Source organism: Taudactylus pleione, unplaced genomic scaffold (assembly GCF_031769625.1).
Source record: "Taudactylus pleione unplaced genomic scaffold, aTauple2 ptg000749l, whole genome shotgun sequence".
Classification (NCBI taxonomy): Eukaryota; Metazoa; Chordata; class Amphibia; order Anura; family Myobatrachidae; genus Taudactylus; species Taudactylus pleione.
In genome coordinates this window covers 1,024,706-1,039,651 of record NW_028285151.1, presented here as the reverse complement: position 1 = coordinate 1,039,651, position 14,946 = coordinate 1,024,706, and the positions used below count along the sequence as shown (strand labels likewise).

General features: G+C 40.0%; 1 protein-coding gene across 3 annotated transcripts; it reads left to right on the top strand.

The window, feature by feature from the left end:
- Positions 1 to 215: 215 nt before the first annotated feature.
- Positions 216 to 4,826, top strand: TMEM119 (transmembrane protein 119). 3 transcript variants are annotated; one of them, XM_088457247.1, is made up of 2 exons: positions 216 to 292; positions 1,945 to 4,826. In XM_088457247.1, the coding sequence occupies exon 2, from the start codon at positions 1,965 to 1,967 to the stop codon at positions 2,835 to 2,837; it is 873 nt and encodes a 290-aa protein (XP_088313373.1). In that variant the 5' UTR covers positions 216 to 292; positions 1,945 to 1,964; the 3' UTR covers positions 2,838 to 4,826. The 3 variants fall into 3 exon arrangements, with proteins under 3 accessions (XP_088313373.1, XP_088313372.1, XP_088313374.1); XM_088457246.1 differs by having other exon boundaries at positions 246 to 468; XM_088457248.1 differs by lacking the exon at positions 216 to 292 and adding an exon at positions 995 to 1,059.
- The last annotated feature ends 10,120 nt before the right edge of the window (positions 4,827 to 14,946 follow it).

Here is a 14,946-nt window from a genome sequence, read left to right as displayed (position 1 = left end):
GATAGTTGATGTTAAGAATTAGTAGTGGATACAAAGAGACTCTAAGATCTTTGTACAAAATGAGGACAAAAATGTTTTGTGTGTTCCCCCCACCTTCATGATAGTGATGGGGTTAAACTTCCCTACCTCAGTATACAGAATGATGGGTAGAAAAGGCAGGAGGGATTTTATAAGGGCTGAGCTTGCCCCCCTCTTTCTTTCCCTTAATGAAAACAGTCTGCATTAGGCAGAGTTGGGAGACTGACTATCTTAGTAGCAGAGACTGCAGGAAATTGCAAGGCTGGGACATACAGTAAGTTATCAAACTCTCCCTGCTCTGACTTCAAGTCTATAACAAATCACACAGCTATAGGGGTAGGGATATGTATGTATACATTTAACTACGTGAGTTTTATGTACGCGTCTTAAGACACAGCTGGCGTGTAGCTTACAGGCATTTTTGTATGAACTGGAATTCAAAAGCATTTGGTAAGTAAACTTCTTCTGCTTTGCATTTTAACACCCTAAAGCAACCTTTATATCCTAATGCCATAATATGCATGTGACTAAGATTCAATAATAAAATAACTCCTATTCCTATATGTATAGGTATTTATGGAATATTTATCGTAACTTCCTTTTTTTTTGTCTTAATGACCTGTATTAGTAAAATGTATCTGATCAGAAACATATCTAACATACTTTATGTTTAGTTAGTTAATGCCGAAATAGATTTTCATTTATTTGGTGAATATAATATATATATATATATATATATATATTTTGTTATAAGAAGCTCTGTTATGATTTCTAGAAACTAGAAAAAAAAACAGTTGACTCCATATACATTGAAGAGATTACTAAACTTGTATTTGTATATGATTCAGTGGTAGTTACAAAAGCTGGATATCAAAGTAGAATAACGAACCTTAAAAAAAAAAAAAAAAAAGTTAGACCCACCTCCCCTATATTACTGTTTCCTCCAGATGTGGAACATTTTCTCCTTCCTAACCTGTGAGCCTGGGATCTGGACTCTCTGGGGACTCTATATAACAAAGAGGCAGACAGAGCCCAGATGTGGTAGGCACAGAACAGGGGGCAGGGCTATAATCTCTGCTTCAAGTTTGTGATGGTAGGAACTGGGATTTGCTACTTAAATGCATTTCATTCCTCATCGTGACCATTTTTTTCCCTCACTATTGTACATTCTTTGGACCCACTGTAAATTATTGTACAATAACACTCTACGTACATTAATTCATAACAGTAGAGGATTTAGTTATGTATCCGTCCTCCTCATTACTATATTATCTTTTTTTAATGCTGGAATCTATATATCAATAGTTAAAATTGTAATATGAGACATATGCATTCTGCTCGTCTTCATTGCGTAGTACATCCTGCAGTATAGATTCAAACAATCCTGCTTGAGCTCTGTCATTGCAGGGGTGCATGCACTACTACCCGTGTGGTCTATGGCTTGTTAGCTAGTAAAGAGCTGTGCTCATTTTTAAGAGAAATATATTAAATACATATGGAAACAAGTTAATTCTAACTTTGGCATACTTACAAAATAGAGTTAACTCTTTAGCATCTGAACACTTAATTTGCTGGATAATATGACAGCATAACTATTTCACAGTCGGTTAATCTGTTTCTCCTTAATGTGTACATCAAATTTATAGATGTAGGTGTGTGTCTCTCAGAAGAACAAATAGCCAATTTCTAATGAATGTGGTTACTTTTAACGTATGGAACACATTGTAGACATTTTTTATAGAATTGGCTTTGCAAATGCAAACACTTCATTACTAGTGTGGCTCAATTATATTTTAATAATGAAAAAAAATAAAAAGGGAAAGAGATTAGATTTATTTGCAAGGTTGTTATATGTTTCATACAGAAAGTTTGTTGCATCTTCTATGCTTGATGTCTATAACACTCAATGATTTTCTACTTGAACAGAAACAAACTACAGAAGAAGAATGGGCCACCTTGTGACCTTCTCTATTCTGCTTTTCTTCACTTGCCCCATGTGTCTGGCTCGATACACCACTCCTGAGTTTGAGAACGGAAGTGGAGATGAGGAAGGCACAAGTTTAATTAACCCTACTCAGGGTCATGAGCTTTTTGGGCTTACAACAGAGAACACTGTAAAAGTAAATGGCACAGCCACCTCGTTCAACCTTTTGGAGACTATAACTCAATTTTTAAAGGAGTATATGTTACTTATAATTGTGGTGGGTTCACTGGTCATTCTGTTGATATTTATAGTATGTGCAGCAGTGATTATGAGTCACAGACACAAAGCATCTGCCTACTACCCTTCCTCATTCTCACAGAAAGAGTATGTGAACCACGATGACAAAAATGGAGGGGTCAGGTCCTTTAACGAGATTCCAGAAAAAGCACAAGATGTAAAGGCTGAAGAGGTTGTGGACTCCACCAAGCAGCTACAAGCTGATATCCTCAATGCTGCACAGAACCTTAAATCACCTACCAAAGGTGCTAGCTTCAAAGAAGACCAAAAGATCCTAGAGGAACCAAAAGAGTCCATTGAACCATCTGAGAAAGAAAATACTGAGGAAGCCGCCAGTGACAAAACCCAAGAGAGTATCAAAACCAAAGAGGAAACTCCATGTGAAAAAGTGGAGGAAGCTCCAAGTGAGCCACCAGAAGAATGTAAACCTGCAGGTGAATCTCAGGAGGCTCCAGCTGAAGCAGATGTTTCAAAAACTGAAGAGCAAGGTGGTGGAAAGGTGGAAGAGGCAAATCCTGTGCCCTCTGACTGTGAAACAGCAAACAGTCCTTGTGAGGGTCAAGAAGCACAGCAGGCCCCAGAACCATGCGGAGTTTAATACAGTATGAAAATATTATTAAAAAGACATGAAAACTTAGCCTAAATGAAAGGGTTATTTGTGTAGCTGCATTATTATTATGCAGTTGATCCACTCAGCAAACAGAGAACAGGTATTATTTTCTTGAGCAATCAAAAGTTTTTGAAGTGAACTGCAGCATTCAAGCAGTCGAGGAAAACAATGACTAGAAGTCATGATAACTTTTTTTAAATTACATTTTATAACATTTGTTAGTTTCTAGAAAAACAAACAAAGATGGCTCCAGTTTCTATATTGAGAGACACTATACTTTCCTTGCGGAGTCATAGAAGGTACAGTAATGCAATCAGTCATTGTCAGATCACAGAAATTGGTGATAATTATTCTAGATCATTTTCTGGAGAAGGACTTGTCTCCATCATGGCGCGGTCATCTCCCTTTTCAGTCCATTTAAATATCAGCAACTTCTATGCTCCATATTGGTTTTGTGCTTTTGCTGTGCATTAGGTTCAAAACATATTCTGTTTGTTCCATATGAACACACCACACCACTCAGTGCCTAGCTGACTTCATTCCTCATCCATGAAAACACCATGTTTGTGCAAAATCTCCATTCTCCAAAGCGCATAATCTATTACAAAGACAGGTGTGAAGAGATCACAAAACGTGCAAGATTGACATTTGGCAGCAACTGCCCATCAGAAACTTATGTGTATATCATGAACTTGTAAAGATTAACAATCCTTCATATAAAGATTCTCATATTTTAGGTACTGTGGAATCTCTCTCTAAATCCTACGTTAATATTAAATGTACTAGTTTATTGGGTCTGGCATGGTCTGGGACACTTCAGTCTCTGCCCGTCCCACCCTTCACTCTGTCATGTATCGCCCACTCTCTGCTGTTCTGACCTCCCACCACATCCCCCATTGCTACATCCCAACCCTGGCTGCCATACCTTTTTCCCAGCAGCCAGTCCTCCTCTTCCAGATCTGAACCATCTCACTCACTGCGGGAGCTGTAGGTGCGCGCGCCTGGGCTTCCACTGTGTACGCATTGAGGAGACAGGACAGACCTACAATTATGTCCATTCAACTCATGGTTGCTGAACTAGATATGTTAATAAACCAAGATAGTCATAATGGAGATTTATAATGGTGACAATGGTCAAGAGTTAGTGGTTATATATTTAGTTAACAATACTAGTAATTATAATATAGTTTCTGTCTGGCTCTAGTGACCTAGTTCAAAAGCAAAAAAAATAAATGTGTATTTAATTTTCTACATATACATTTTAAGACATCAATATATAGTTATATATATTGCTACATAATATGCAACACATTTTATATATGTAAAGAAACATTTAAAGCATTGTGTACTGGAAACTAGGCATAATTAAACTTCCCCATCAGAGTATTTCGGTGGTAATGACTCTCTATATCACTCTGATTGTGAAAAGGGTATAACTGAATTTGTTGAATAATATCTTTTTCTTTACTGTACTATAGCAATATCTATCATTATAGGCATTCATTTTATTGTATTGATTCATACGTGTTAAATGTTGAACCTCTTTGAATGAAAAACAGGTGATTAACTTATTTACTTCCCATCTTCTATATAATTATAAATACTGCTGTGTGTAACTAGCCACCGATGTGAAGCCAGGGGTTAATTGTGCCATGTTTCTAAAATAACACCTCTAATTTGGAGTCCATGATTGAGTTTGCTTAGTTTGGGATGACTGAAAACTTTTGCTCTATGATTTTGAACATTAATTAGTGAGAAACAACTGTATGAACAATGTTGATAAACTTGAGTTGTTTGAGCAGATTAATAATGTAAAATAAACCTTTTACTATATGAACTTGTTTTTGTGAACATGCAAGATGGCACTGCACGTTCTCTTATGAGTTAGTTTTAGTTTCAATGTAATATGGACTACTTATGTAGACTAGAAGGATTGTAGTGACTTCAGTAGGTCTCAGTGATTGCTTTAACATTTTTTTTTTTGGTACCATCATATTGTTTGTAAGTTGCATCAGGATATCCTGAAAACCTATTACAGATGGAAAATTTTTTTTTTTTGCTTTATAAATAAACAAACAGCAAGCCACCTCATTCCTTTACATGTATTATACCCAAGTAGATGGTCTGTAAGAATGCAGAAGATGGAGTATATCATTTCACTTTGCCCTCAACATGTGTAGGTTTCAGAATACAGTATGCCAAAGAAATCTTCATTTCAAAGTTTTCTACTTCTTACTAAACAAAACCTGGGGGTAAATTTACTAATGTTCGATTAGAGATTCATTTTTATGAATCTCTCAAATCTCCTGAGATCGAATTGAACTTGAACAGCAAAATCCCTCAGTAGATCTCAAATTTACTAAGAATGGATTATGCTTTCCATTTTTAACTCGATATGGTTTCAGTTTAAGAAGGGATTTGCCGTTCGATTTTGCATGTTCATGTCCTAATCGAACAGCAAATCCCACTCCAAAACGAACTTCAAGACCCCAAATGAATAGAACTGAATCATGCTTTCATTTTCAGCATGAGCAGTTTGTTTTCACACAGATACATGCATACATCAGTGAGATGTATGCATGTATCTTACTATAAAAAGCTTGGAAAGAGTTAAGTAGGGTATCCCTGTACTTAGCACAACCAGCACCAGGCTCTGATCCGGTCGTGGTTCTGGAATTACAGGGAAAAAAAAGTGTAGGGCTCCCCTGTAATTTCCACAACCAGCACCGGACTCTTTCTAGCGGGGGGGGAGGGTTGATGTCACAGCCAGGGAAACCCCATCACCGAGTTCCCCAGCCAAAACATTACCCCTGACCGCTAGTCAGACCAGGCTGGGGATCCCTAGGGAGTTGGGGACCCCCCAGTAAAGGGGTCCCCCTCTCCAGGGCACCTCAGACTGATAGCCCGGGGCTATCCCCACCACCCCTGGGCGGTGGGTGGCGGGTTGATAGTGTAAGTGTAGTGTAAAAAAATAAACACTGTCTTTACAGTAAAACTGCAGGTCCCAGCAAGCCTCCCTCACATGCTGGTACTTGGAGAACCACAAGTACCATCATTTCGGGCATTAAGGCCTGCTGGTACCTGTAGTTCACCTGTAAAGATATGTTTAAATAAACACAATACATACACACCATGACTGTATAGCTTTAATACATACTGTACATACATACTCACCTACATTACTGGACTGGCCCCCTTCTCCCTGTAAGGCATCCATGGTCTTGGTAAATAAAATAAAAAAATTAGAAACGAGATCCACGCAACAGGCATCAACCACAATAGTTGTTACCTCCTGAATGAAGAGCTCAGACGCGGCTTCTCCCTTTGTAGAGCCGTATCTGAGCATTCATTGGCTGAGAGAGGTCAGCCCCCACCTCTCTCAGCCAATGAAGTCAATGGTGGGAACCGCAGAATAAACTTTAGTAACTCTGTGGCTCTCCATTGACTTCAATGGAGGGAGAGGTGCATTGGCTGAGAGAGGTATGGCTCTACAAAGAAGAAGCCACATCTGAGCTCTTCATTCCGGAGGTAACAACCATCGTGGTTGTTGCCTGTTGCGTGGATTGCGTTTCTTGTTTTTTTATTTTACCAAGACCATGGATGCCTACAGGGAGATGGGGACCTGTCCAGGTAATGTAGGTGAGTATGTGTGAGTGTGTATGTATGTATTAAAACTTTACAATAATGGTGTGTGTATTGTGTTTATTTAAACATTTCATTACAGGTGAACTACAGGTACCAGGGGGCCCTTAATGCCCTGCATGCTGGTACTTGTAGAACCTGCAGTTCTACTGTAAAGACAATGTTTACCTATCTTTTTTTACACTACATTTACACTATCAACCCGCCACCCACCACCCAGGGGTGGTGGAGATAGCTCGGGCTATCAGCCTAGGCCAGGGGTGCCCTGGAGACGGGGACTCCTTTATTGGGGGATCCCCAACTCCCCAGGGATTCCTGGCCTGGGCTGACTAGTGGTCAGGGGTAGTGTTTCAGCTGCGGAACCCAGTGATAGTGTTTCCCTGGCTGTGACATTATCCCCCGCTAGAAAGGGTGCTGTGCTGGTTGTGGGAATTACAGGGGAACCCTACCCACTTTTTCCCCTGTAATTCCAGAACCAAGACCAGATCAGAGCTTGGTGCTGGTTGTGCTAAGCACAGGGGAACCCTATGCAATTTTTTCCCTGTACTTACACAACCAGGACTGGCTATGAAAAGTCTGGGACTGGTTGTGTATTTAGGGGGGGGAACCCACATCATTTATTTATGAAATATTAACAATTTCCAAGCTTTTTACAGTATGATACATGCATGCATCTTACTGATGTATGCATGTATCTGTGTGAAATCGAACTGCTCATGCTGAAAACGAATGCATGAAGTTCTTCTATTCATTTGGGGATTTGCTGTTTGAGTTTGAGTTAGTTTTTCATTCGATTTACAAATCGAATGTTAGTAAATGAGGGGATCCTATTGTCCTCTGTGTGAAAACATAGATGTTTTTCAGAAATTCAATTTCATTTCAAATGCCTTTTTCTGTTCGATTTGACATTCGATTGACCTTTAGTAAATCCTTTCATAAAAAAAAATCTAACCAAAATTGAATGCCAAATTGAACAGAAAACAAAATTGAACCATAGTAAATATACCCCCAGGAGGTATGTGCTTCATGGTCATGAGGCTGAATGCTAACATTCAAATTACATAGTGCTAAAAAGGGCACTAGAAGAGGGGTTGTACAAAAGTTTCTGTACAATGTATCATTCTAGAATAAGACTTATTTTGCAGTGAATGTTTGGCGGATTTTTACTTTATATTCTCCACTTGGGAATCATCAGAAGGCAACGGAGACCTTCAGGAATCAAAAACCAAGGTGGAGAAATGTGCAACAGAAAAAGTTATATAATCGTGTAACATATATGAAAGCTACTTGAAGGATATGTCTGTCTATCTATCTACACATTGCAAGCAAACCAAACCACCAAGAGGGTGCTTATAGTGTAGTCATTTCAATCACCAAAGAGAATACTTCTGTAAATAATTAGGTGTAAATTTTTAATACTTGTAAGTTTCCTTATCTTAATATTTTCACTGAAACAGTCGTCTTTTGAGAATCTATCCACCTTTAGTGCACTATGGGCCTGATTCAGCATTGGGAATATGGTGAGAATTAGCACTTAACTGTGTACCTGGACAAACAATGTTGCAATGCAAGGGGTGTAAATCAGGGCCGCAACTAGGGGGGGGGCTAGAGGTGCACGTGCACCGGTTGCCAGATTGCATGGGGTGAAAAAATCTGACTGAAGGTGGCTTGGGGGCTGCAGACTCAGAAAACGGCCATCCAAAAATGGCCGCACGCAAAGAGGAGACAAATGCTATAGGTCCTTACTGGCCAGGGGGGTTTATGCTCATTGCCAGGGGGTTTATGCCAGCCATCCGCATGGACGAGCAAGGACAAACTTCAGGTACAGGAAGGGAGGGGGCGCAAAATTGCTTCCTTGCACCAGGTGACAGATATCCTAGTTTCGGCCCTGTGTAAATACATAAATTTTTTTGCATGCAGGGTACATACTGGCTGCTTTTGTATGTAGCCCACAAATACTGCACAGCTTTATTATTACACTGCACTTTAGATGTCAGTTTGGACACCTCTCTCCCAAATCTAAATCTCTGCACATTTTAAATCTGCCACAGCTACAGTGCAACATGGTTTCACCAAGATGATCAGTTAAGTGCTAAATCTCACTCTATTTCCAAAGCTGATTCAGGCCCTATATCTTCAGCAGATCCCGTTTACAGTTTCCACTCACACTCCTAGCCCATGGACTACAAACCTGTAGGCCTTGTGACAGAGGCCACGCCTCTTTTCTTGCCCGCACACCTACGGCGCGTACATGCTATCGGCTCTTTCAATTGACTACATATATTTTTTGGCTCTTTGTCTCCGACTGGTTGGCCACCCCTGCACTATTCAGATTTAATTGAGCGATTGAACGATAACGATATCGTTCAATCGTTTGCAAATCATTACGAAAAATGTCTAAAACGACCAGCGATGCGCGCTCCCGCTGGTCGTTTAGACATTTATCATCGGACAAATATGTTGTACAACCTGACGATAACGTCAAGTTCAGCATGTTTGCAGATGATTGATGTGCCTACACTGAACGACTGCTCGGTCAGTGTAGGCACATCACAGACTGACAAACGACTGCACGATTACAATGTCGTAATGGTGCAGTCATTTTCATGTCTTTAAGTGGATGGGCACCTTAACACCAACTTTCCAGTGTTTAAACCTAACAATGGTATAAGTTCTGTGCTGTCTTCTACTAATTGTGATGAGTACCTAGGAAATTTGCATGACTCGCCTCCTCTATCCCCCCACCAACAATGAGTGCAGTTTTTGTTTTGGAAGGACAATCCCTTTAAGCAGCTTTTTATTCTTTCGGGAGGACTGTGGGTATATAAAAAATATTTGTCTCCATGCTCAAAATTGTATCTCAGATATATTCAGTTCTGATTATCTTCTGGAACTTGCACATTTCAATTTTTGAATGTTGCTAGCAGCTCTGATAATACTTAAATGCAGCCCAACATGTACTTTTAGGTGTAGTGTTCCTTTCAATAAGACTGTATTCTAGACTGATCAACTTGCATGGACTGGTGCCATGAATATTTATCTATCACCGATATGACTAATTAATGCTTTTCAACAGTCCTGATTTTCTCAGTTTTCATTGATGAAGGACGGACAGGCTTACTAGGAAAGGTATGTGGTCTTGTTGAAAAGGTGTGTTATTGTTAAACTAGGGCATGGCTTGTGTGAATTGTGGGCATGGATAGAACTTGCATTACTGGGCCCCTTAGAATTGCTGTCAATAATAAAGCATTTTTTCCCATTCATCACATTATTGCCAACCTGTGATAGTGATCAAATAGGAGAACAACCAGCACTACTGTACATGTACACACCAGAAAACGTTCACAGATTGCATGTCTCCCAATATGCCCACCATCACTCTGGGATGGGCTACTGAAATCACACACGCGCAGTGAGGCTTATATGCAATGGCTAACAATCGCTCCATCTGTGTACGTAGCTGCATTTGCGTTCGCTGCTGAATCAGGCCCTCAATCCGTTCCCACAACCCCTTCTTGCACCAGTGCATAATGTGTCACTGAGTTACTTACTGTACCTATTTCCCTAAATGTTACCATTCCTCACTTACATGTTCCTTCTATAGTTACAGAATCTAATTTCCTTCACTCCTAGTATTATTCGTTTCAGCCTGCTCTCTTCCCAGCTCACATGACACAGGTTTCCCGTGCTACACTTGAGTCCATATAAACTGACTATAAAGTTCTCTTCATTTGTATTATCTACTTCAACTAATGTAATTGCCAGACTATAATGCCTTTAATTAAACAGAAGATTAAACCCTGTACTCTGTATTATTTGGTATACACCGAGTGCACAATTTATTATGATTTTATGCAAAGCAGCAGCAGTCAATTATCTAATGGCAGAATGTAGCATTACATCCCGTCACAACAAACATTGATGATGGGATAATAAATAAATATAAAACAGTGTAAAATGTGCCTCCTAATTAAGAATTATATTCTTTTAGGGAAATTGATTATTCTACAAATGTACTTACTACTAAACACTGAGCCTGATTCAGCACGGATAGCAACTGCGATCACAGCTGCGCAATCGCAGCTACGAAAATATGCTGTGTGCCACCGCTCAGCCAGCATAGAGACGCCCACTACTGCCTTCTCACACCAGTATTACCTCACACTCCTGCGTGTACATCGGTTATATCGGCCCCTCACGCCCAATTACAGCAGGTCTGACCTACCTCAGAAATTGCAATTCTTGTCGTACGCAGTGAGTACTTAAGTTGCGTAGGCAATCGCAGTGGCTAATTTATAACGGTCAGTAGTTTGTCTAACAGAACAGAGAATGTGTATACTTTTTGAGACAGAATTGGGTAAAGCTAGCAAACATCAGGTAAGGTCCATGTGAAATCCCAAACTTGCCCCCTCACATTCTCTACAAGTTTATAATGCTACTGGAGATAGGCCAAAGTAAACAGCTGGCTGGGCCAAGACACTAGCAATGACGAGATGCCTTAAAAATTGCTGTTCCATTTTCCCTAAGAAGTAATAAAGTCAGCCTGAAGAACTTTTTACTCTTAACTTTAACCCATTCAATACAAGACACACTCAAATAGAACAGAATTTGTATTTGATGTCAGGAAAGGTTTGTTGTGATGTTGTGAGACTACCCCATATCATTAAAATACTTTACTCAAGCTCATCTTTTAAGAAACGGATATATAACACTCATTATCAGCCTCCTGTGACTTGCCAGATCCTTCCTCTTTTATACACTAAAGGCGCGTATCCATTTGCCGATATAAATGAACGATTGAATGATAACGACATCGTTATCGTTCATATATCATGCGGTAAAATGCCGGCAATGACCAGCAATGCGTGCTCCCGCTGGCCATTGTTGGCATCGCTCATCGCACGAACATGACGGTCAACTTGACGATATTGTCAGGTTGAGTATGTTCGAGGATGAGCAAAGGTGCCTGCACTGAACGACATATCGTTCAGCGCGGGCACTGCGCAGTATAATGAACGACTGAACGATAATGATATCGTAATCGTTCAGTCCTTCATTGGCGGCAAGTGGATACGCACCTTTAGGCAGGTCTGGCAAACCTGTGTCCCTATAGTTATTGTCAAACTACAAGTCTCAGCAGGCCCTGCCACAGTTTTATCACTCCTTAATAGCAAAACTGTGGCAGGGCATGCTGGGAGCTGTAGTTTCACAACAGTTGGAGAGCCACAGGTTGGCCAGGCCTGCACTAAGGTGTTCTATGGCGTGTAGCTGGATCTCGCGTGTCATAGCCACTGACCAAAGCAAGTACCCCCATACCTCTTTATTCTATTGCAACATTCTATTTATCTTTATTGACTCGGTCGCCTTTTTTGTCTCTAAAAACCCAGACCCTCACCCCCATACTATCCCAAATTACATTTTGTGTTGCCTCCTCACTGCTCTGCCCACACAATCATTACCAGATTTGCAAGTATTTTGTAATATTTCTGGGTGTATTTGTATTTTTTTGTGATGACAAATAATATATATATATATATATATATATATAAAACCAACATACCAGGCGGCACTCAGAGGCCATATAAATGTATCAAAAAGAGCAATAAAGTTTATTGCATCATCATCATCATAGGACGTTTCGGAGCAGCACGCCCCTTCATCAGGATGTCAAGAATAACAGAACATAACAAACACACACATTTAAATACCTTACCCCACCGGACGTGGGGTAAATATACATAAAAAGTACATGGTATGTGAAAAACATAAAAACAAAACATGCTGAGTAATCTAAATCGTCATCCACCGTTCTGGTGATACCCGATTATGTATAATAAAAACCTGATACTGGAACAACGACTCAAGCAAATAATGAAAAAACAAATATAATACACAAAAAATAGAAAAATAACCATTATACTGGCTATACCTATGTAATTCTCGAGACCAACAAGAGCACCACATGCTAAGTGCCATCATCGATAAGTGGCAAAAAGGTGCCAGTGTAAAATATGTAGACCCATTAGAACGACCCATTATAACGCTCCCTATGCCACAAAATTACCATATTGGTTGTCATATATGGTATACCCAAACGTATGTAATGGATGAACCTAATCAGAATAGACAAAGGGCGCACTCAATAGGCATAACAACAGCCAGCATATAATGCAATAGAAAACACAGAGCATGGCAAACAGCTACAAACCAACTAGAGTCTTACATGGTAACAAAGGTAGGTGATGGGGAAGACTTGCTCACAAAAAGCAAGACAATCCCAAAGATTCGTTTAGGCCCCTATGCGTCAAAGTGTCCAAACGAAAAATCCAGGAGGATTCAAGCTGTAATAACTTTTTGTCTCTGTTGCCCCCTCTGGGGTAAAGGTATTTAAATGTGTGTGTTTGTTATGTTCTGTTATTCTTGACATCCTGATGAAGGGGCGTGTTGCCCCGAAATGTCGATGATGATGAAATAAACTTTATTGCTCTTTTTGATACATTTATATGGTCTCTGAGTGCTGCCTGGTACGTTTGTTATGCTGTGGAGACGCCGTTCTCCGTTAAGGAAGGTACCGGAGCAAGTATCTATGAATTGTTTCTAGTGAGTGCCGGATCATTGTGTTGTGTATATATATATATATATATATATATATATATATATATATATAAAATGTCCATAAGCATGCACTCGCGAACTGATGCAATTTTCAGGGTGCTCAATAACTGTCACACCTCACCTGTCTTGTGGTGTGTGACTTAATCATAACAATGACCAGTATAATGTACTTTGCTCATTCAACATTAAATCAATGGTGGATTTTTTTCTAAAGTGAGAGTTCTTTTATCACCACATTATATATATATATATATATATATATATATATACATACACACACATACATACATACATACATACATACATACACACACACACACACACACAGGTTGAATCTCTAATATCCAAAATAATTGGGACTAGGGGTATTCTGGATATCGGAACATTCCGTATTTTGGAATGTTTGTATACCATGATGAAATATCTTGGGAATTGGACCCAGATATAAACACAGAATACATCTATATTTTATATACACCTTATACACAGACTGCAGGTAACACTGTACAACAAATTAATACTTTTAATTTGTTTCCTTTCTAAAAATAGTCATGCATTACTAATTTGAGGTCAAGAAAAACTAAAATGATTTCAGAATGTTTTTACTAGCTCTATTTTTGAGTTATACTACTTGCACTATACTGTATGTACATTAGTAATATAGTCATAGTGAAAAGCTATTTTAAAATAATCTGATATTTTCTTGATAGAAAATAAATAACAGTTGTTTTAATTCAATCACAAATAAGAACACGAAACGAAACAAACATGGAATCGGTATGAATGATATCCCGGCTGCCGCAAGGCCGGCAGTTCGATTCCCGGCAGCGGCAGCCCGACAGATCGGCAGAGCCCGACAGCGCTGGAAATCCCGATTGTCCCTAAGGTAAGTATAAACTAACCTAACCCCCTAACCCTCCTTAGGGGTGCCTAACCCTAAGTTCCCCCCCAAGTGCCTAACCCTAACCCCCCCTTCCCCGCTGCCTAAACCTAAGTCCCCTGGGGGGTGCCTAACCCTAACCTCCCCTTCCCCTAACCCTCCGGGGGGGGGGGTGTCCTAAACCTAACCCTCCTCCCCCGCGGCTGTCCGCTTGCGGCGCCCGGCATCCCTTCGATCGGGATGACGGGCACCGGTCTCTCGGCGTCAGGTAAATGACAGGCATCTAGATATAAACGCCGGTCGGGTAAATGACAGGCATCTAGATATAAACGCCGGTCATTGAAGCCGGCTGTCGGTATTAAGGCAGCCGGTTTCCCGACTGCATACCACAAACATACAGCATAGAAAGTACTATCTAATATAGTGGCCTATTCATGGGGGTGCTTTCTCTTTGCTTGTCGCTTGTACTCCTCTTCTGGGGCATCTCTTGTCACTGCCCAACAGTAGTGATCACCTCCCCTGATATCTTTGTTCCATTGCTGAAATGTCTTGGTGGAACCGCTCACTATACTTGTCACTCAGTGCACCACAGTTATCTTGTGTGGGTAATCACGTGAATCACATATATTTGAATAGGGGAGGGGCAAATAACTGATTCATTTAATTGGGTCATTAGGCCCCGCCCCCTCTGCGCAGAACGCAGATTGCTGGTAAGATTCTCTCCATTCTGTCCACTTCACTAGGAATACCCCTACATCGTCATAAATGGGCTATATCTCGGAACTCAGAGCTAACAGAGTTTTAAATGTCATATTCATTCTTTGGATGCTGAAATCAATTAGAAGTAACTATTTTCACACCGGAAACATTTTCATTGTTGTGCAGTTTAATTTTATACAATATTTTCAATAATTTTGTGGCTCAAACACAGTTTATGTACATACATGAATTTCAGTTATA

What these genes read in the sequence shown, in the direction of transcription:
- TMEM119 (XM_088457246.1), top strand. Translation starts at nt 444, where the DNA reads ATGAACTGGAATTCAAAAGCATTTG. An exon ending in CTGGAATTCAAAAGCATTTG is followed by an intron (nt 469 to 1,944) that starts GTAAGTAAACTT and finishes CTACTTGAACAG; the next exon opens with AAACAAACTACAGAAGAAGA.